Source organism: Sus scrofa, chromosome 2, assembly GCF_000003025.6.
Source record: "Sus scrofa isolate TJ Tabasco breed Duroc chromosome 2, Sscrofa11.1, whole genome shotgun sequence".
NCBI classification, from domain to species: domain Eukaryota; kingdom Metazoa; phylum Chordata; class Mammalia; order Artiodactyla; family Suidae; genus Sus; species Sus scrofa.
In genome coordinates, this window is record NC_010444.4 from 10490919 (window position 1) to 10512636 (window position 21718).

General features: G+C 46.1%; 1 protein-coding gene across 1 annotated transcript; it reads right to left on the reverse strand.

Moving 5' to 3' along the window:
- Positions 1993-10687, reverse strand: LOC100523770 (pregnancy-associated glycoprotein 2). Its single transcript, XM_003122656.2, is given in 10 exon segments — positions 1993-2148; positions 3365-3463; positions 3550-3691; positions 5177-5293; positions 6530-6602; positions 6605-6728; positions 7969-8087; positions 8178-8295; positions 9112-9277; positions 10635-10687. Coding segments are annotated over 10 exon segments (1167 nt in total).

The following is a 21718-nucleotide window of genomic DNA, read 5'->3' on the forward strand; positions in this document are numbered from 1 at the left end:
ACCAGCCCCCCAGAGAGACAGCTGTGAAGGAGGAGAGGAATCCCCACCCTGGGAGGTCCCCTAACTGATGGGGAGACGAGCTGAGCAGAGGGAGCTCAAATCCTAGAGAAAAGGGCAGCAGCCGGACTAGGAGGGCAAAGCAGAGAGGGCTGCTCAGACCATCGGCACCACCACCCAGGACACCACAGCCTGAGACTCCCATCCCTGGGGTCCCCCCCAGTACCTGACGCAGAGTAGGTGCTCAGCAAATCTGTACTGAGTGAAAAGATGAAGGGATCGTCTTGCCTGCATGAAGTAAAGGCCGGAGCTGTGCATTGAATTGAGGTGTGTTTTCCATCTTATTTTTCTTCCCTGTTCCTTTTTCCACCTGGGCTCCCCTTGGCCTCTAACCCCTATTGTCCCCAGCCCGGGGCGCTGCCTGGGTCTCCAAAGGAGCTAAAAAGTGGCACCTAGAACCAGACTTTTTTTTTTTATCTCTGCCCCTGGAGGAAGCTCAGCAAGGCTGAAGGACTGTTCCCATCATGGCTCAGCAGTAAGGATTTGGATTAGTATCCATAATGATGCTGGTTTGATCCCTGGCCTTGCTCAGTGGGTTAAGGATCTGGCGTAGCCGTGAGCTGTGGCATAGGTTAGAGACCAGGCTCTAGTACGGCATGGCTGTGGGTGTGGTGTGGGTCTGCAGCTGCAGCTCGGATTTGACCCCTAGCCTGGGCACTTCCATATGCACAGGTTGGGCCCTAAAAACAAAAACCAACCAACCAACCAAAGTAACAAAAAAAAAAAAAAAAACCCAAAGGCTTTGTGCACCCTGCTACCCCTTTTAACATATAGGCAGTCCCTCCAACAGCCTTTGAGACCAAGGTAAGGGCCACACTGGGCTCAGGCATCCACATGGATCTGTCAACCCAGAGTGTCACTGGTAGGACACTGTAGGCATGTGGCTGGCAGAGAGCCGATGACTGGAGTCGGGAGAAGGGTTACATCTCTTTTCAGGGCTTTAATCAGAGTCCTTCTGGAGCAGAAGCCCACTGTCAAATTGAGATCAAAGGAAGATAAGACTTTTTTTCTTTTGGTCTGGTCTGTGGCACGTGGAGAGACCAGGCATTGTACTTGAGCCACAACAGTGACCCCAGCCACAACACCGATCTTCAACTTCCAGACACCAGGGAACTCCTAGCATCTATTTTTATTACCCCTTATCAGCCCTCTGAGAAAGTGGCACAGAGATTGCCGTAGTCACAAACTGTTCCTTGATCTTGAACATCCCTGTGCCACTACCATTCCGGCCTCTTTTCCCTGGGTCCAGTCACTCTGTTCGGGAGGAAACTCAATCAGATGCTGCCTGGCAAGGCCCTGTGACCAAGTGAAACCAATCAGAGTACCCAGGACCCCCTCTGCGATGGTTGGTCCAGGGTTGGACACGTGACCTCCGGTGGACCAATCAGAGCCCTCCCTGGTACCCCGATCTTTTCTGCGCTTGTTTCCCTTCTGGATATAAAACCCTGGGGCAGGCAGCTGTGGAGTCCTTCAGTATGTTTAGAAGCCTGAGGGAGGAAAGGTAAGAGAGAGGCCAAGAGAATCAAAAGATGAGAAGAGGGAAAGAGCAATGGAGAGAGAGTGAGCTGATGGCTTCTGATGACTTGGGTCCAGTGTCTGAGATCTTTGGATCTGCACTGATTCTTTGATCCCTGATCCCCAGTATCCTTCCAAGAGGTCTGCCCTTCCCTTGGAAATCCCTGGGCTCCTCTCACTTGTGGTTCAGACTAGGTCGTCAAGTCCTGCATGATCATGAGGCACCTCCCAGACCCAAAGAGAGGCACCAGTTGGTATTAGCACCATTGCAAAGGCAATCCTTTATTCTTTACTGAGAACAGGGCTTTTCAGTGCACCGAACCCCGTTCAAGCCACCCTCCCTGGGTGAGAATGCCCTAGGTGTGAGGGAATATGTGTTTGGCAGGTGGGCATGGCTGTTTCTGTAAGAAGAACCAGTATTTACACAGCGGGAGCCAGGCCAATCCTGTCCTGTCCTCTATCAAAAACAGTGAAGTACAGCCTTAAGAAGACATCACCCAGGATCCAGAACTCTTTGTCACTCAAGTCTTCCGTGCCTCCACTAAAGTTGCTGTAGCAGCGGCCAGTAGAAGAACCCTGAGGAAGAGGGAAAGACACAGCAGTGAGCCTGAGCTCTCACCTGCTGCTGCCCTCCATATCCAGAGCCAGCTGCTTCTGGGTTTCATTTCCTCCTTAGGCGAGAGCCATGTGGCTCTCTGAGCAGCTGAGGAAGCAGGGTGGCCATCCAAGAACCAGGGGGGTTGTAGTACCCCTCCACCCCTCCCTGCTGTTTCTTTCCTTCTGCCCCAGGCTGGCTGTTCTCTCTGCACAGAAGACCTTCTCTTGCCCCTTTCCCCACAACCTATTCTTTAAGGCTGCGCTCAGCGCCTCTCCCCCCACCCCCACTCGGGTGGCCTTCCTGGACCCCTGCTCACTCTCCTTGGCCACTCCAGGCTGGGTTGGGTAACTCTCTCTTGCCCATGTCATGCTGGATCTGCCCCTGGCATCCCTTGGCACAGTCCCCAGGGGTACCGTGGGCACGGAGCCCAGAGGGTTTTCTCACCCTTCCAAGAGGCTGGGGGTTTACAATCATTGAAATTCCCTCTCTTCCTCAAAGCCTTCTTTGAGCTCCTTCAGCCTCCTCTCAATTCCCATTGGGAGCTGACGTGTATTAACGCTCAAGTCTGAGCCAGGGGCTGTGCAGTCACTGTGTCCCCTTCATGCAGGAGGGCCTCCAAGCCCTGCACAGGGCTGGTCTGGTGTCCCAGCTCCCAGAGGGGGAACTGGGTCTTACGAAGGGCAGGTGCAGCCTAGGACTCGGGAAACCCTCTAATCATCATCCAAACCAGGGCACTTTGGAGATGGGCAGGGAGACTGTGAACCACTCTGGCGGGACAACACACTGGCAGTGTCCTCAGCCACCCCCTTGTCCCTCAGCCTGATGATCACAGGGATTCTGTGTCATCCATCTGTGGGCCCTGGTTGACCGGAAGCTCCTTGAGGGCTGAGGCCCTTAGTGGTCCCCTCTCCTTGTGCCTGGCACTGTGCCTGCCCGGGGCGGAGTCTCCGTATGGATTTCAGGATGGTGGTTGTCCTAGTCTTCCCTTTGCCTTCAAGAGGTTGCTTTTGTGAGAGGCGCTGGGCATCTCCCCCACCCCCCGGGGGTGGGAGGTGAGGGGAGTTGGGGGGAGGGTCTTAGCAGCATCTGCCGTGGTCATCTTGATCTGTAGAGGGCCCCATCCTCCTGACATCAACAGCCCAATGGTTCCTTCTAGTCCAGATATGAGACCAGCCCCCTGGGTTGGCCCCTCACCTTTTGGATGTAGGCTCGAGCTGGCACTGGGTATTGGACATTGTTAATGGTGAAGATGAAGTCAGGCAGGGTGTTCATGGTACTACACTGGATCAGGAACTGTTAGAGAACGAGGGAGAGAGGTTGGCCCAGCTGATCCTTCCTGAGTGAAGAGCCCCAGAGTGACCCTGTGGAAAGTTCCTCACCTCCTCCTGGAAGGGCTTAGCGTTGATGAGCTTCTGGATGTTGATGACTTCTTTAGTGGGGCCAATCAGCAGCGAGGACCCAGTATCTATGACGGCCTGGCAGCCACTCTTACAAGCAACAACATATCCTCTCCATGTGATCCTGAGAGACAGTGGGACAAAGTGGCACCACAATCACTCTGAAGTTTCCTCCCACTGCTGCCCACCCCTCCCCTCCCCAAGACTGTCTCCAGAACAGTCTCCAGATCATGCCCCACTCTCTTTTCCTTTGCTCTGGTCATTTCTCCTTCCTTGATTTCCTTTCAGTTCTTGAATGCACCAGGCTCTTTTGTGCCTCAGGGCCTTGGCATGTGCTGGTTACCCTTTCTAGAAGGCTTCCATCCCCTTTAGTTAATTTCTCCTTATCCAGGCTGCAGCTTAATTGTCCCATTTCAGGGACATGGATCAGGCTTCACTCCTGGCCATTCTCCTCAACACTTCCTCATGTCTAGCATGGTGCAAAGTGGCTATTCATTCTTTTTCTGACTCCTTTCTTGTATGTCTGCCTTACTCTATACTAGGTCTCTAAGAACAAGTCCTATCGTCAAGTGCCCAGCACACAGTAGTTCCACACCTTGGGTTTGTTGAATGAATGAATGAAGACACGAATGAGGGACAACCAGAGCCCTGTTTCTGGAACCTGAGCAATAATGTGTCAACACCCAGAGTGACGGTGGAGGTTCTCTGGGGCAGCAGATGCTCATTAGAGTGGTGGGGAGGGGGACACTGGTGCCCTGGGGGAGGTTTTCCCCCAGCCCTGCTCCCTGGGCTGGCTTAGACACTGAGGCCCCTGGGCACGTAATGACTGAGCTTGCCCAGGGACCTCCAAAGGACTTGGAAGCTCTTGTCTCAGGGCCTCAACTCCTGCCTCTCGTTCTGAGGCCACTCTTGGATCCCAGCTCCCTGGTGGTCTCTTCATAGTCCCTGTCCCCCTGTGTGCCTGGGATGGGGCTGGGTGGGTCAGGGTCAGGAGGTGTCTCTCTGTCTGATGTGCTTTCCAGTCTCAGGAATGCAGCCAACCTCTGTGCACTGCTGGGTAGCTTCTCCCTAAGGAGACCCATTTTCCCAGTTTGTCCAGGACGTGTCCTGTTTTCCCACTGGCGGTCCTGTGCCCTAATCACCTGCTTGGGCCTTGGTAGCCAAGGACGGTTGGTCATCTTAGCACCAGCCTGCTCAGGCTCGTGGAAGTCCCCCTGATCCTCCTTTCAGGACACTTCAGGGTCCTCAAACCATGCTTCCCTCTCCCCTCCCAGCGTGGAAGCTGCAGCCTCCTTGTGTTGCGCAAGCATCTCTGGTCCCTGGTCAGGACCCTCATCAGGAAGCCTGGGTGATTATAAACCTCTGGGAGGTGTGTGTGTGTGTATGTGTGTGTGTCTGTATATCTCTGTGTGTCTGTGTGACTGTATGTGTCTGCTCACGTGTTTCTGTGTGTGTTGTTGTATGTGCTTCTTTGTGTGTCTTGTCTGTGGAGGGTGTATATCTGTATGTGTGTGATGGTGCGTCTGTGAGTGCATGTGTGTGAGCCTGTCCATGTCTGTGTGCATGTGTGGGGACATCCCTCGGGGTGGCCCGCAGAGGGAGGGCTTACCTGTCCAAGGCGATCTGCCAGTAGTTGGGTTTTGTCAGGGGCACCCACTTGAGCTCTCCTTTATAGAAGCTTCTGTCCACGCCACCAAACATCACCACGCTGCCCTCCTCTTTGTTGCTAAGGGGAGAGGGAGAGGGAGAGCTGAGTGTAGGAGAATAATGGGTGGCTATTCTCAAGCTTGGCCACTCACTAGGCACTGTTGAGGGCTGCGTTTATCCACCCGTCACAGGCACTGCAATGATCCCATTTTACAGATGCAGGAATTGCGGCATGGAGGGCTGAGTACCTGACCAGCTAATGAGTGGCCCAGAAGAAGTTTGAACCTGGGCATCCTGGCCAGGCTCAGAGTATCCACCCTTCCTAGAGGGACTGGTCCCCTCCTGCAATCTGACTGCTGAGAGAATCCCTCAGGGAACCCCAGACAGGAGGGCTGGGGTGTCCACTGGGCCAGCCTGTCAATTTTCAGGAAAGCTGAGACCTGAGGGTGCCAAGGGCATGGATCAGGCTCACCCAGGGCCAGGTTCCTGGGCCCGTGATCTGTGCTGTCCATGGGCCCCCCCATTCAGCAGGGCCCCGTGCCTCTGCCATTTCTGTCCTGAAACTCAAGCTTTTTCCACAAGGGGTCCCACATGTTCCTTTCGCACTGGCCCCGCCAGTGCTCTAGCTGGTCCTGGGCTCCTGGTCAAATGTGAGTGAGGAAGAAACGGTACCCCCATCCCTGCCATTCTTTCCATATCGAATCCATCAGCGAATCCTGTTCTCTCGTCCTCCTGCCTGTATCCTGACCCCTCCACTGCTCCTCCTCCTCCCTCCACCTCCCTGGACCAAGAGCTTCCCTTAGCCCCAAGAAGATGGATGTGTTACAAGAAAACTTTAAGTATAAAAAACAGATATGGGAGTTTCCGTCGTGGCGCAGTGGTTAACGAATCCGACTAGGAACCATGAGGTTGCGGGTTCGATCCCTGCCCTTGCTCAGTGGGTTAACGATCCGGCGTTGCTGTGAGCTGTGGTGTAGGTTGCAGACGCGGCTCGGATCCCGCGTTGCTGTGGCTCTGGCGTAGGCCGGTGGCTACAGCTCCAATTCAACCCCTAGCCTGGGAACCCCATATGCCGCAGGAGCGGCCCAAGAAATAGCAACAATAACAACAACAACAACAACAACATAGACAAAAGACAAAAAAAAACCAAAAAACAAAAAAAAAAAAAAACAGATATGGTACTGGGATCATGTTGGTCGACCCTTGTCTAGACTCTTTCTCACGAAACTTTGGATTGTGTGGTCTAGACATTTTCATGCAAATGGAAGTATCGTACAGCCGATGTGGAGAGAGGGCTTGTCCCACTCAGACTCACGTGCTCAAGTAGAAGGCAAAGACAGGCTGAGCGATGAGGCCTCGTTTCCTTAGGTTGTCAAAGACGGGGTTGTGTCTTCAATGGCGAGGCCGGGGTAGCCCAGGCCCAGCATACCATCAAACATTGCATGGTCAAAGGCCTCATTTTCTTCCCACTGACTGTAGCCAAATTCCTGGCCCATGATGATAAGGTTTGAGATCTGTGGAAGTGGGGGACAGTTCCCATGAGAAGTTTTGGGAAAAAGGGCTGGGGCAGGGCTGGGGTGTAGGGGAGCAGGGAGATGCCGTTAGCTTGCAGAGAACTAAGGCCTGCCTGAGCCCTGGCTTGACCACAGGCCAAGCTGGGATGGGGATCCAGTTCAATTTTTGCTGGGCTGTGGATTTCAACCATGGCTGCTCCTTCTGCAAACGCTGTCTGCAGTTAATAGACTGGACTTATGCCCTCGTCCTGGGGGGAGAGTGAGACTTCAGGACAGGACCAAATGATTCCCACCTGAGGAGAACATAAGTAGAGGGCAGGGTAGCTTTCTCTTTGGCATCCTTGAGATCTGATGGCAGAAAGGGATGAGTTCCTTGCAATGCATTGTGGATCCTGCATCCACACAGTAAGAAAGATGCCCATTATACAGTGAAGCTGCAAAGTTCTTAGGAAAATTCAGCCTGAGAGACATGCAGTGTGTGTATGTGTGTGTGTCAGGGAGAGAGAGAGAGAGAGAGAGAGAGAGAGAGAGAGAGAGAAAGGAAAGAGGAAGAGATAGAGAATACCCAGGCCCTTTTGGGATGTCTGGCCTTGGTTTTAATTAGATTCTCCAAGACTGCCTAGAGTAAGAATGCATTTATCAGGTTGCTCCCACATCTGCGGCCCCATTCCTCCTCTGCCTGTGTGCCTGAATCCCTCCACTGCCCCCCAGGAACCCCAGATCTGTATTATTCTCTCTCCCCCAAAACTCTGCACCTGCTTATTCCTGACTGTCCAGCCCAGCTTCACTTCTTACCAGATAGGTGAACTTGGCCAAGGCCTTCGCTCTCTGCACCTCAGTTCCCTAATCTGTATAAAGGAGGTAATAATAGTACCTGCCAGGGGGTGGGGGTGGGACTGCAGGGTTAAACAATAATCACAATGGAAGTGCCTGGCACAGTGCCAGGCCCAGTTGGGGAATAGAAAGGTGCCTGTTTTATTCTCCCACCCCCTGCTGCCAGCAAAGTGGCACCTGAGCAGCAAATTCACCCCCCAGACCTCTCTCTGGGTTAGACTTCCTGAGAGTCTGTGTGTCAGCAGGTGTACTTGCTCCCCAGGGACAGAGTCCTGCAGGGTCAGTGACCGGAAAACCACTTGGGACTTTGGGAAAGGTGGGCCCTCCCAAGGGATCCTGTGTCTGTCTGGGAAGCAACAGTCCCATCCAGGACTGGCCCTGCCTGATCTTGTGGTGTCCACATTACCCGAACTGTGTCATAGCCAAGATATCCTGACATCATCCCAGAGGCATATTCCAGTTCAATGGGCACGCCTGAGTACCGGAAGGTAGTGGATTTAAAAGGGTCGAAGACCCGGTGTGTATCTGCAGACAGAGGAGATGAGTGTCCGTAAGCTTGCTGAGGATGGAGAAGGGGGTTGGGGGGAGCACATGGGTGGTTGAGGGGGCACTCACTACAGGCCCTGCTTTGGCAGTAGATGGAGGGCACCCACAAGTCAGATGAGCCGGTGTCAAAGATGACGCTGAACTGCTGTGGGGGTGTTCCGATGCTGATGTTGCCCACATACGCCATCTGTAGGGGCCAGGGAGGGGTGGTCAGGGCAGAACTGACTGCCCTGGTCACCCTGGTTTCTCAACATGCCACCAACCTTGAGATTGTCCCATGTCAACAAAGTCCCTTGCCCACGGCCCCGCCTCACAGCCTGTGCTCAGACCAGTGTCTCATTGGAGCAGCTCTCCAGTGTCCCCCTTAAGGCCCAGCCTGAGCACTTCCTTCTCCTTCCTTCGCCCAAACACAAAGCATGTCCTGTCAACAGCACACAGTTGGCCCTTTTATGTGACATTCATTTATTCTTTGCCTGTGTCTCAGGCTGGCCTATGTGTTCTTGAGGATGAGCTTACACCTTTTTTAAAATAGGTAGCCATAACCATAGAATATTAGATTTCTATAGTGTCACCCACCAGAGGGCTCAATAACTTTTTACTGATATCACTTTTGGTTCTTTGGAAGCTGAACCTCCTCTGCCTGGGATTTCCAACTTTCTTTGCAGTTGGCTTTATTGTTTGATCAGACATGGCTCACACTTTACCTGTAGCGCAGTGGCTTCCTTAGTTCGAAGAGAAGAATCTTCCTCATGCCAATGACATATCTCTGACACAGAAATGGAGGTTTACCTGCCACCTAGTCATTGCCGGGCCCGGTCACCGCAGACCAAGAGTTGAGGGTTGGGAGTGCCTTCTCCTCTGGGTATGAGGTGCCAGATCCCCCTGTGGTTCTGCTTCCTGCAGGGGACCCAGCCCCAGCATCCCTCCGGGCCCCTTCAGGGGAACCCCAGGCTTGACCAAAGCACCAGGGGGCGCTGTGGGGCCATCCTTCCTGGGTACTCACATCAAAGTAGTTCCTCAGAGGTTGACGAGAGACTTTCCCCTGAGGAGCAGGTTTCTGGTTCAGGCGGTTCTGGATCATGTTGAAAGGATGTTCCTTCAGGAAATTCTTCAGCAAGCCTTTTTCTCTGAGGTTTTCTCGGATGGACTTGACCTTTGTTAGAGGGATCCTTTCACCGTGCATTGGGAAAGGAAACAAATAAGAGATAGGCAACAGCTGTCCATTTTGTAGAATGACTGTCACAACACTGAATTTTCCAGGCATTGTTTCTTGCAAAGAAGATGGCAACAACCTAGGTTGGAATATAGGTTCTTCTTTTTTTTTTTTTTTTCTTTTGTCTTCTACGGCTGTACCCACGGCATATAGAGGTTCCCGGGCTAGGGGTCTAATGGGGCTGTTGCTGCCTGCCTACACCACAGCCACAGCAATGCCAGATCCAAGCTGTGTCTGCCACCTACATCACAGCTCACAGCAACGCTGGATCCTTAACCCCCTGAGCGAGGCCAGGGATCGAACCCTCAACCTCTTGGTTTCTAGTCGGATTCGTTTCCCCTGCGCCACAATGGGAACTCCTGAATACAGATTCTTTTGCTTAATCTCATATAAGCCATATGACCTTTTGGAGCCTCAGTTCAGTCATCTCTAAAAAGTGGACTAAAATGACCCCCACACCCTACATAGAGTGTTCTGGCTCTTAAGTAAAATGATGTAGGTAATGTTCCTGATATGTGGGGAGTCTCAACAATGGCAGCATTACCATCGCTATTGTCATCCCACTGTATCTGCCTCCTGGAAGTTCTGGGAGGAAGACAGAAGTGGGATAAATATCCCCTTTTCACAGAGGAGGAGTTTGAAATGCAGGACAGGGAGTTGGGGGTGTGGCTATGGTCACACTGCTTGTTAGAGGTCAAAAGGTCTAGCAGTAGTGCTTCTAATCTTTCTCCAGGGCTCAATCAGAAGAAAGGGATGAGAGAGGAAGCCAGGAGAGGGAAATATATTTCAGAAATCAAGATGCCAGAGAAGTGAGGAAGAATCAAAATTGAAAGAAAAAAAAAAGAAAGGAAAAAAAAACAAAACCTCAGAGTGCTCTGCATGCACAGAGACAGCCAAAGAGATGGAGAGAAAAAAAGAGAGATACAGAGATGAAGCCTCAGAAACACACAGACACAGAAGTGGAGAGAGAGCTGCAGCAAAACCTAGGAGCAAATGCAGGAGAAATGTTGTTCCACTGCACCACATTGACAGTTGCACAGGTTGTGCATTGAAGAAATCCAAGGAGTGCCATTTTTCACATAGGTCATGATGGGACTCTTGACCCAGAGTTGTGCAATCCTGCAGATCAATCCCAAGACCCTTGGGCCCCATGGTTTCCATGGCAAGGTACTTGCCAATCAGTGAGAGTTGAAGTTTAAGACTGTCAGGGAATGATGACATTCCCTTCTAACCCTGATGGGTAAATGAATAAGAGGATGACAAGAAATATTCCAGAGAGAGAGAGATGGTGTCACTTTAGTCCCCATACTTACATGACTAAACACTCTGAGAGGGTCACCAGCCCGAGGATCACAAGCCACTTCATACTCCTTTCCTGGGTCCAGGTATTCAGGAAATAGCAATACCTGAGCATGCAGTGGTGGCCAGAAGCTCCTTAGTATATATGCCCTAATTGTCCTCTGCCAGCCACTAATGGACCTGATAAGAAATACAGATCTCCTGATAAGATCTTTACCTCCATCAATGTCCTTGGGGAGTGGACTTAGAAAATTCTCAGCATACAGAGATTTCTGCTCTAATCTCTTCCTTGGAGCCTGGCTGCACAACCAAACAGAAGCGCGGACTAACAAAGAGTTGGGAGACTCTTGTGACATTGGAGATGAAACACTGCTAATAATGTGATAAAAATAAGTGCTGGGGGCTATGCTTGACATTTCACCATCTCATGTAGTCTTGGCGGCCACTTTGTGAGGGGTGCCTTTCTGTCCTCTGTTGGAGCGGAGATTTTGAGGAGGAAAAGAGTCAAATGGCAAAGTGAAGACTTGAGGGGCAGCCCACTGACATACAAGTGGCTTTAGGTCGGGACCCATGGCACAGATCATGGCCTCTGGGTGCCACTTGGCTTCCAAGACCTAGGCTAGAGGGAATTCCAATGGCACAGTCTTACTATTGGAAGAAATGGGATGCTGCCTCCAAAAGATGTTTTGCTCATCCGACACACATTAATGGAGGACCCTGTGTGCTGGGGTCCAGGTTAGATGCCAGGAAGTCAAACATGAGTCAAACAGGCAGTCCTTGTCTTCAGGGAGCTGGCAGTCTAGGGCAGTTCTCACAAACTCATGGCCCAGGTTGCAAGAGCAATGAATGGCCTGGTTAGATGGGCATCCTGGTCTGGGGCAGCCTCTCCTCAGCTCCAAGCTGAGTGGCTGCCATGCTGGAAAGCAGGCTGGTTGGGCAAGTTTTCCAGAGAAGTCAGAAGTCTGGATATTTATGTAAAATCTTCTTATTTCACATGTTAGCTAGTAATTCTCTCCCTCTCTCTTTTTTTCTTCCAGAAACACATAGTGTGATCTGTCGGGAGACATGTTTCTACAATCTTTTCTTAGCCTCCCTGCTTCTACTTTCTATGCTGAAAACTCCATCTTGTCCTGCTTTACTTTGCCCTGTATTCCTGCTTGATAAACAGTTGCAGCACTGGTAAATAACTTAAGCTTAAGAACAAAGACCAAAAGGCATAAGTTATTCATGCGGTCAGCTGAATGAGGACATAATGCCTTGGTCTAGGCATGTTGGACCTGTGCAGATAGACAGGCTGCTTGCACAGCATGAGATGTCCTGTTAAAATAAGAGAAAGAGGAGCCTCATGGTCCCAGGGGGTTTATGAGGGGTCGTTAACAGGATATGCATCAGCAAGGAGAACGAGGTGCAAACCCAGGCACCCTGGGTTGCTGCAGATAGGTGTGCATCTGTAGAAGCACAATGATGGTTCTCTAGATGCTGTGCATAGACAGCTGAAGCCAGGCTTCCTCACTGCTAATGATTGTTAAATGCCTAAAGGTCAGAATAAAAGCTTAACCAGCTACCAGCTATGTGACTTTTAAAATAATAGAAGAATTATATCCTGCACCTACAGCCCCCTCCTCATTTGCTGTAATCCTAAAGAGCACAATGAAAGCAGTGTGGTTTCTTGAGGCAGAGCTCTTGGTCCCGAGCCCTTGAGTCCCCCTCTTCTCGCCTTTAATTAAGATAAATGTCTTTGTTTTATGTTAACTTTTTCTTAAGTTTCACAGCACCCATTCCTCAGCCCTCACCTGCTGAGCTGGTCTTAGCAGTGATCCCAACCTCAAGCAACTGTGTGCTGGATTCAGCCTGCAGGCTGTGCAGGCTTTTCTTTCTGGCCTGGAGGTGGGAGTCAAGAAGAGACAGAGAGGAGGTTCCATTCATGTTGGTCAAATGAATAGAGACTGAATGCATCTTAACCATGTGAATTTTCATTCCATTTGCCGAAAGTCCACCAGGGGCAGATAAGCCAACAAGTTCAATATTTTATGCCTACCGTGCACTTGTAATTTCCCATTAGGTTCCATGCCTTGAAACATTTAGTGTGCCCAACAAAGCATACAAACAATTAATTTTTAAGAGTCTTATGAAGCAAAGAAGACCTAAAAACACCACTCTGAGCTTCGGCTCAGCCTGAGATGAACAGATATACTGGTTTACCTCCTATTGCAGCCAAAGCAAAGTTGATGGCATTTTTTAGCTCCTTCAGGCCTCCCTGGACTTGGGTGTTCCTGCACGAGCTCTGTCCAGATCTATTCCTTGGTCAGAACAGTGGGAGGCTGATCTGGTCACTAGCTGGGTGACAGAAGATGTGGGGGCCACTGGGTCTTTCTCTTCATTTTTCACATTGTTAAAATTTAGGTTTGGCGGTTCAACCCCTGTGGAGATACCTGATAGTATCTAGCAAATAACACACATTATGCTCTTTAACTCAGCAATTCTCCTTCTAGGGACTTATCCCAAAGATACGTTGGCAAAAGTGCCACACGTCATATGTGCAAGCTGTTCACGGCAACATTATTTGTAAAACAAAAGATTAGAAACCTACCTTAAGTAACTATATACAGGTGAGTGTCAAATCAGGTATAGGGCATCCACACAACTGTGTATAATGTGGATGCAGAGGGGAGTGGAATGGTTGAATCTCCATGGAATGTTATTTATTTTGTTTTAATTATTGTAATTAATACAATTGCAGTTTTCTCCTTTTCTTTTGTTAGCACAGTATTCTGTGTCTTTATTTTTTAAATTTTTATTATAGTTGATTATATGGTTCTGTCAAATTCTGCTGACAGGAAAGTGACCCAACCATACACCCATATACATTCTTCTTATATTATTTTCTATCATGTTCTATCAGTAGTGATTGGATATAATTCCCTGTGCTATATATTGGGACCCCATTGCTTATCTACTCTAAATGTAATATTTTGCATTTCCTAACCTCAAACTCCCAGTCCATCCCACTCCCTCCCTCTCCCTCTTGACAGCCAGAGGTCTGCTCTCTTTATCTGTGAGTCTGTTTCTGTTCTGTAGATAGGTTCATTTGTGACATATTTGAGAATCCACATGTAAGTGTTATAGTATTTGTCTTTCTTTTTCTGACTTGACTCTACTTAGTATGAGACTCTCCATTGTCATCTATGTTGTTGCAAAGGGCATTATTGTGTTTTTTATGGCCAAGTAGTATTCCATAGTGTATATGGACCCTGTCTTCTCAATCTATTCAGCTGTCAATGGACATTTAGTTTGTTTCTGTGCTGGCTATTGTGAATAGTGCTGTAATGAATATAGTCATGCATTTGTCTTTTTGCATAAAGATTTGTTGGAATATATGCCAGGAGTGGGATTGCCAGATCATATGGTAGTTCTATATTTAGTTTTCTGAGGAAACTCCATATAGTTTTCCATAGTGGTTTCACCAATTTACATTCCCACCAGCAGTGTAGGAGATTTCCCTTTTCCCACACCTTCTCCAGCACTTATTTGTAGATTTATTAATGACAGCCATTCTCACAGGTGTGAGGTGTTATCTCATAGTTTTTATTTGCATTTCTCTAATAATTGGTGATATTGAGCATTTTTCCATATGCCTATTGGTTATCTGTATGTCTTCTTTGGAGAAATGTCTGTTTAGGACTTCTGCCCATTTTTCAATTGGGTTGTTTGTTTATTTGCTGTTGAGTTGTATGAGTTATTTATATATTTTGGAGATTAACCCCTTGTCAGTTGCATCTTTTGCAACTGTTTTCTCCCATTGCATAGGTTGTCTTTTTGTGTTTTTTATGGTTTCTTTTGTTGTGCAAAAGCTTGTCCATCTGATTGTGTCTCACTGTCTTATTTTCATTTCTGTTACCTTGGGAGACAGATATATGAAAACATTTGCATGGTTGATATCAGAGAATGTATTGCTTATGTTCTCATCTAGGAGTCTGACGGTGTCTTGTCTTATGTTTAAATCTGTAAGCCATTTTGAGTTAATTTTTGTGCATGGTGTGAGGGAGTGTTCCTTTTTCATTGATTTGCATGCAGCTGTCCAGTTTTCCCAGAACCACTTGCTCAAGAGACTTTTTCCCATTTTATATTCTTGCCTCCTCTGTTGAAGATAAATTGCCTCTAGGTGTCTCGGTTTATTTCTGTGCTTTTTATTCTGTTTTTATACCAGTACAGCACTGTCTTGATTACTGTAGCTTTGTAATATTGTCTGAAGTTTGGGAGAGTTATGCCAGTTATTCCTCCTGCTTTGTTTTGCTCCTCAGGATTGCTTTGACAATTCTGGGTCCTTTATGGTTCCATATAAATTTTTGGATTGTTTGCTCTAGTTCTGAGAAAAATGTCATGGGTGATTTTATATGGATCACATTAAATCTGTAGATTGATTCAGGTAGTATGTCCATTTTAACGATATTAATTCTTCCTGTTCAAGAAAATATTATACCTTTCCATTCCTTTGAATCCTTTTAATTTCATTGACTATTGTTTTATAGTTCTCAGCATACAAGTTTTCACCTCCTTGGTCAGGTTTATTCTTAGGTATTTCATTTTTTGTGGTGTGATTTTAAACATTATTGTTTTTTGTTATCCTTTTCTAATATTTCATTGTTAGTATACAGAAATGCAACAAATTTCTGAGTGTTAATCTTGTATCCAGCTACTTTGCCGAACCCATTGATCAGTTTGAAAAGCTTTTGTGTGGAGTCCTTAGGGTTTTCTATATGTAGTATCATGTCATCTGCATAAAGTGACAGTTTTACCTCTTCTCTTCCCATTTGGATACCTTTTATTTCTTTGGTTTTTCTGATTGCTGTGGATAGGACTTCCAATACTATGTTGAATGTGTTGAATATAAGTGGTGAGATTGGGCATCCTTGCTTGTTTCAGATTTTAGCGGAAAGTCTTTCAGCTTTTCTCCTTTGATAATGATATTGGCTGTGGGTTTGTCATCAATGGCATTTATTGTGTTAAGATATGTTCTCTCTATACCCGCTTTGCTGAGAGTTTTCATCATGAATGGGTGTTGGATTTTGTCAAATGCCTTTTCTGCCTCTATTGAGATGATTTTGTTGTTTTTGACTTTTCTTTTGTTAACGTGGTGTACACTGTTGATTGATTTGCATATGTTGAACCATCCTTGTGAATTTGGGATGAATTCTGTTTGGTCATGATGAATGATCTTTTTTATGTGTTGATGGATTTGGTTGGCCAAAATTTTGAGAATTTTCGTGTCTGTATTTATTAAAGATACTGGCCTATAATTTACTTGTTTGATAGTATCTTTCGTTTTGGTATTAGGGTAATGGTGTCTTCGTAGAATGTCTTTGGGAGTATTCCTTCTTTAACCTTTTGGAAAATTTTAAGAAGAGTGGGTATAATTTCTTCTTTGCATATTTGGTGGAACTCTCCTGTGAAGCCATCTGGGTGTGAATGTTTGTTTGTAGGGAGTGTTTTTATTAGATATTCAATGTCATTTCTAGTGATCGGTCTGTTCAAAAGATCAGTTTCTTCTTGATTCAGTTTTGGTGGGCTGTGTGTCTCTAGAGAGTTGTCCATGTATTGCAGGTTGTCAAATTTGTTGGCATATGAAATTTCATAGTACTCTCTTATTTTTCTTTTCTTTTTTTTGTATTACTGTAATATCTTTTGAGATTTCTCTCTCCTTATTCATTGCTTCTTTTGTTTGCTGAGTTCTCTCTTTCTTCTTCTTGGTGTGTGCGGTTAGGTATTTGTCAATTTTGCTTACCCTTTCAAAGAACCAGCTCCTGGTTTTATTGATGTTTTTCTATTGTTTTTCAATCCCCATTTCATTGATTTCCTCTCTGATCTTTTTGATTTCCTCCCTTCTGCTGACATTTGGTTTTGCTTATTCTTCTTTTTCTAGTTCTTTTAGGTGGTAGGTTGAGTTGTTGGTTTGAGATTCTTCTTCCTTTTTGAGGAAGGCCTGTGTCGCCATGAAATTCCCTTAAAGAACTGCTTGTGCAACATCCCATGGATATTGAATGACTGTGTTTCCATTTGCCCTTGGACTCAAGGTACTTTTAAATTTCCCCTTTGATTTTATTCTTTGATCCATTGGTTTTTTTCAGTAGCATGGTGTTTAATCTACATGCAGTCACTTCTTGCTCATTTCTTTTCCTGTAGTGATTTCTAAGTTCATGCCCCTGTGGTCAGAGAATATGCTTGAAATAGTTTCTATACACTTGAAATTGTTGAGGTTAGTTTTGGGTCCCAGTATCTGGTAAGTCCTTGAGAATGTTCCATGTGCACTTGAAAAGAAAGTATATTCTGATTTTCTTGGATGTAATGCCCTGAAAATATCAATTAAATCTCACTGTTCTACTGTGTCATCTAGGATCTCTGGTGCTCTTGGATTTCCTGTCATGAGGGTCTGTCCTTTGATGTGAGCGGGGTGTTAAAATCTCCTACTATTGTTGCATTCCCATCCATTTCTCCTTTTATGTCTGTTAGTATTGGGGTGCTCCTGTTTTAGGGGCATAGACATTGGTGAGGGAAATATCCTCTTCTGGAATTGATCCTTTTTATCTTTAAATAGTGTGTTTCTTTGTCTTTCTTTAGGACCCTTGTTTTAAAGTCTTTTTTGCCTGATATGAGTATTATGACTCGTGCTATCCTGCCTTTTCCATTCTCAGGAAATACCACTTTCCATCCCATCACTTTCAATTTATATGTGTCCTTTGCCCTAAGGTGAGGTTTTTGTAGGTAGCGTAATGTAGGCTCCTGTTTTTCTTCCAGTCCTTCACTCTATGTGTTTTGATTGGAGCATTCAGTCCATGGACATTTAAGGCAATTATTGATAAATATGTATTGATTGCCGCTTTAAATTTGTTTTCCTGATGATTCGATGTTTCTCCTTTGTTCTTTTTTTTTTTTTTTTTTGGTTGGATAATTTCCTTTTATTTTATGCTTGTGTCCTCTTCTTTTAAGTTTTTGTAAATGTATTGTTTGGTTTTGAATTGTGGTTGTCCTGTTTTTCAAGTCTGTTACCCCCTTGCTATATCTGCTTGCTTTAGCCTGATAGTCACAGAAGTTCAAACGCATTCTAAACAAAAAGAGTCTACTGTTTCTTTCTTTTCTTCCCCACATTTTATGATTTTGATGTCCTTTTTTTACATCTTCATGTTTATCCTTTTGCTGATCTTTGCGTTTGTTGTTGCTCTTACAAACAGGTTTTTCCCCCCTTTTAGATCTGTATTCTGCCTATAAGTGATTACTTTCCAATTGGATTTCCTCCATCCTGTATCTCTATTTAGAGGAGATCTTTCAGTATTTCTTTTAGAATGGCTTTAGTATTGCTATATTCTTTTACTTTTCGTTTGTGGGAGAAATCCTTTATTTCTCTTTCTAGTATAAATGGTAATCTTGCTGGGGAGAGTATTATAGGCTGTAAATTTTTCCCTCTTAGAACTTTGAATAAATCTTGCCACTCTCTTCTGGACTGTAGTGTTTCTGTAGAGAAATCAGTGGATAACCTTATGGGGGTTCCCTTATAATTAACTCTTTGTTTTTCTCTTGCTGCCTTTGGAATTCTCCTTACCTTTAACTTTTGCCATTTTTATTACAATATGTCTTGGTGTGGGTTTGTTTTGCTTCAACTTGTTTGGAGCCCTCTGTGCTTCCTGTATCTTGATATCTGTTTCCTTTAGATTTGGAAAGATTTCAGCCATAATTTCTTTCCAATATATTTTCTTTTCTTTTTAATTTTTATTTGATTATGGTTGACTTACAGTGTTGTATTAGTTTCAGGTGTGCAGCAAAATGAATCAGTTATACATATATCCATTATTTTTTCCCATATGGGTTATAGAATATTGAGTAAATTGCTGTTCAATAGGTCCTTGTTAATTATCTATTGTATATACAGTAGTGTATGCATATCTTACCCAGCCTCCCAATTTATCCCTTCCCCCCAGGTTTTTCTCATGGTAACCAGAAGTTTGATTTTGAAATCTCTGAGTCCAATATATTTTCAATCCCCTTTCCTTTTTCTTCTCCATCTGGAATCCCCATGATGCATTGCTTGGCCCGCTATATATTAGCCCATAGATCTCTTACATTGCTTTCATGTTTTTTTTTTTTTTAATCTGGTTTTCTGTCCATTGCCCTGATTGGGTGATTTCCATTATTCTATCTTCTAAGTCACTTATTCATTTCTCTGCCTTATTCTTTCTGCTCTTCAATGCCTTTAACTCAGTTTTGTCTCTGCAAATATATTTTTCTAATTTTTCTTGACTCCTACTTATAGTTTATAATTCTTTCTAAAGTAATCTGCATTACTGCTCATATCTGCTCTTAATTCCTTTAGTATTTTCCCTATCTCCTTTTTGACTTGGTGTCTGTTAGACTGAAGATGTCTGTTTCATTTTTTGTTCCTTCAAGGGAATTCTCCTGTTCTTATAACTTGGAATGTTTCCTGATCCTCCTCATTTTGGCTTTATTTGTCTTATTCTGTGAGTTTAGGAAAAGTAAGTATCTACTGTAGACTTGTGAAGGGTGATTTATATGGAGAGTGCCCCTGGGTAGCTTGTGAGAGCTTACCACACACACACACCACACACACACACACACACACACACAGTGTGAGGGCTGCTTTTTGTTCAGATGCCTGCTGTCTCTTTCCTTGGTGTGTGCAGAGTATTATGTCCTTGATAGTGGATGTGCTGGTTTATGGCCTGTGTGTGATTCATGGGAAATGGAGGCAATGGGCAGGAACTGTAGCCAGGGCCTGTTTGCTGAGCCCTCGACAGTGGACGAGAAACCTCAGGGAGGTGGCACAGACTGCTCCTGGTTGTAGGGCCCTGGGAAGTGGCAGAGACCCTCTGTGAGGTGTGGGCACTACTTAGAGACTTTGGCAGCAGCAGCATCAGGGCATGTGCATTCCCAGGGGAGTAAGGGAATGGGTGGTTCTGATTTTCAATGCCCTCCTCTGCAGCAAACCCTGAGGTGACTGGGCCCTCAGGTGGTACCTGTTCACAGACCCCTAGTGGTGGCAGTCCCTGCCCACCTCTGGAGTCTGAGATGGTTATGGTGCTTTGCTCCTGCCACCCATAGCCCATGCAAGAGGTGCCTGCCACCCAAAAGCCAGTATACCCATCCATAGAGAAATATATTTCTATGGCAGTCCTGCCCCTTCTCCTCTGACCCTCCCTAACAATGGCAACATGCTTTTCCTGAGAGCCCATTTCTCCTCCTTTTCTTTCTCAGCCGTGTAACTCCATTAGCCAGCCTGTGGCACACCACTCCTTAGCCCCTCAGGCTGTGGCCACACAATTAACCCTAGTCCTCTCCCAAGATACCACCAACCCCATTGCACCACAGTTAGAACTCCTATTTGAAATATTTGGAGGAACTTCCATTCTGTTTTCTGGTGGCTGCATCCTTGTCCTTTGCACCAGCACAGGGTTCCACATCCTCATCAACACTTGTTATCTTTTGTTTTTTTCGAAGGATTATCCTAGTGGGTGTAAGGTGATATCTCAGTGTCACTTGATTTGCATTTTCCTGATAATTAGTGCCAGAGGGACTATCCTTATACAAAATTTACAGAAGAGAAAACCGATGTCCAGAGATGAACTTATCAAGGTAGGTGTCAGAAGTGGGTAGGTGTCAGAAGTGGGATTTGAACCCAGGCAGGAATGCTCCAGGATGTACTTTCCTGGCCAGGATTCTGCAGTATCTTCCATGTGCTTAGCTAACCTGTTTTATATTCTGTTCTTTTCTCTCAGTGTCATATTGGAACAGTTTCTCATAATACTGAATAGTCTCCTAAAACACAATTTTTTTTTCATTCTTTTTCTTCTCCTTCTTTTTTAATGGCCTCACCTGTGGTATATGGATGTTCAGGGCTAGGGGTTGAATCGGAGCTGCAGGTGCAGGCCTATACTATGGCTTTGGCAACACCAGATTTGAACCCCATCTGAGACCCATGCCACAGCTTGTGTTAAGGCAGGATGCTTGACTGACTGAGTAAGGCCAGGGATCAAACCAGCCTCCTCATGGATACTGGTTGGTTTCTTAACATGCTGAGCCACAATAGGAACTCCCTAAAACACAATTTTAAATCAGTTGCATGAGGGTCTGCCTATGCTGTGGACACCTTAGTTTTAATGAGGCTCAGAATGTCTCAAAATTTTCCCTTTTGTAAGAGACTTTGAGGATTGCATCCTACTTATTTATGTTTGTGGGTGCTTCTGATCATTGCTTTAGCATAAAACTTAGAAGCAAAATTGCTGGGAGAGAGGCCATACATTTTTTTAAGGACAAATCATCTCCAAAAATATGGCACCAATTTATACTCTTACAAGAAGGGTTCTAGATCTATCTTTTTTCCTGTTTTTCCAACTTTTTCTCTCAATGAAGTCTATAAATCTCTCTGGTCTGCAATTAGTAAAGGGCTAAATGTAGAGGGTGGGGCAAGATTTTGCTCTGAAAAATCAGAATTTATCCTCAGGTTGGTGGCACAGGCTGCCAGTGTATAGACTCAAGAATAGCAGAGTTATTAATAGTCACCAGGCTCAGCCCCACCATTAGGCTCATCTAGGGAGAAAAACCTGACACTTTCAGGTTGTTATTATCAAAATAATCCATGGTGACATCATGCATGGTCCCAGACATGGGTGCAGTGGCATGTTTTAGTGAAAGCACTTACTGATCCATCCATTCATTTAATTAATTGAGGACCTACTGTGTGCCTATCACTGGTACTAGAACCAGAAGATGGAGGAGACTTCCCTCATCTGTACCATGGGGATCATGCCCTGCAGGGGCTCATGAGGAAACAGGGAGACTGCACGTGTCATCAACTGGGATTGGTTATTATGACTGTTATTGGTGGTTTCTCACCAGGAGAGGCATTACTTATGGTCCCATGAAGACCACTTGGAAAGTGAGTCTCACAAACTCTTTGCTTGAGTCTCCATTTAGCCAAAAACCAGTTCTGATCTCATCACCTCTGTTGTTTTCTCCATCTGGCCCTTGCCACTGGGGGTTTTCTGTTTATCTGTCTCCATGCCTGGGTGGTGGGTTCCTAACCCAGCCCTCT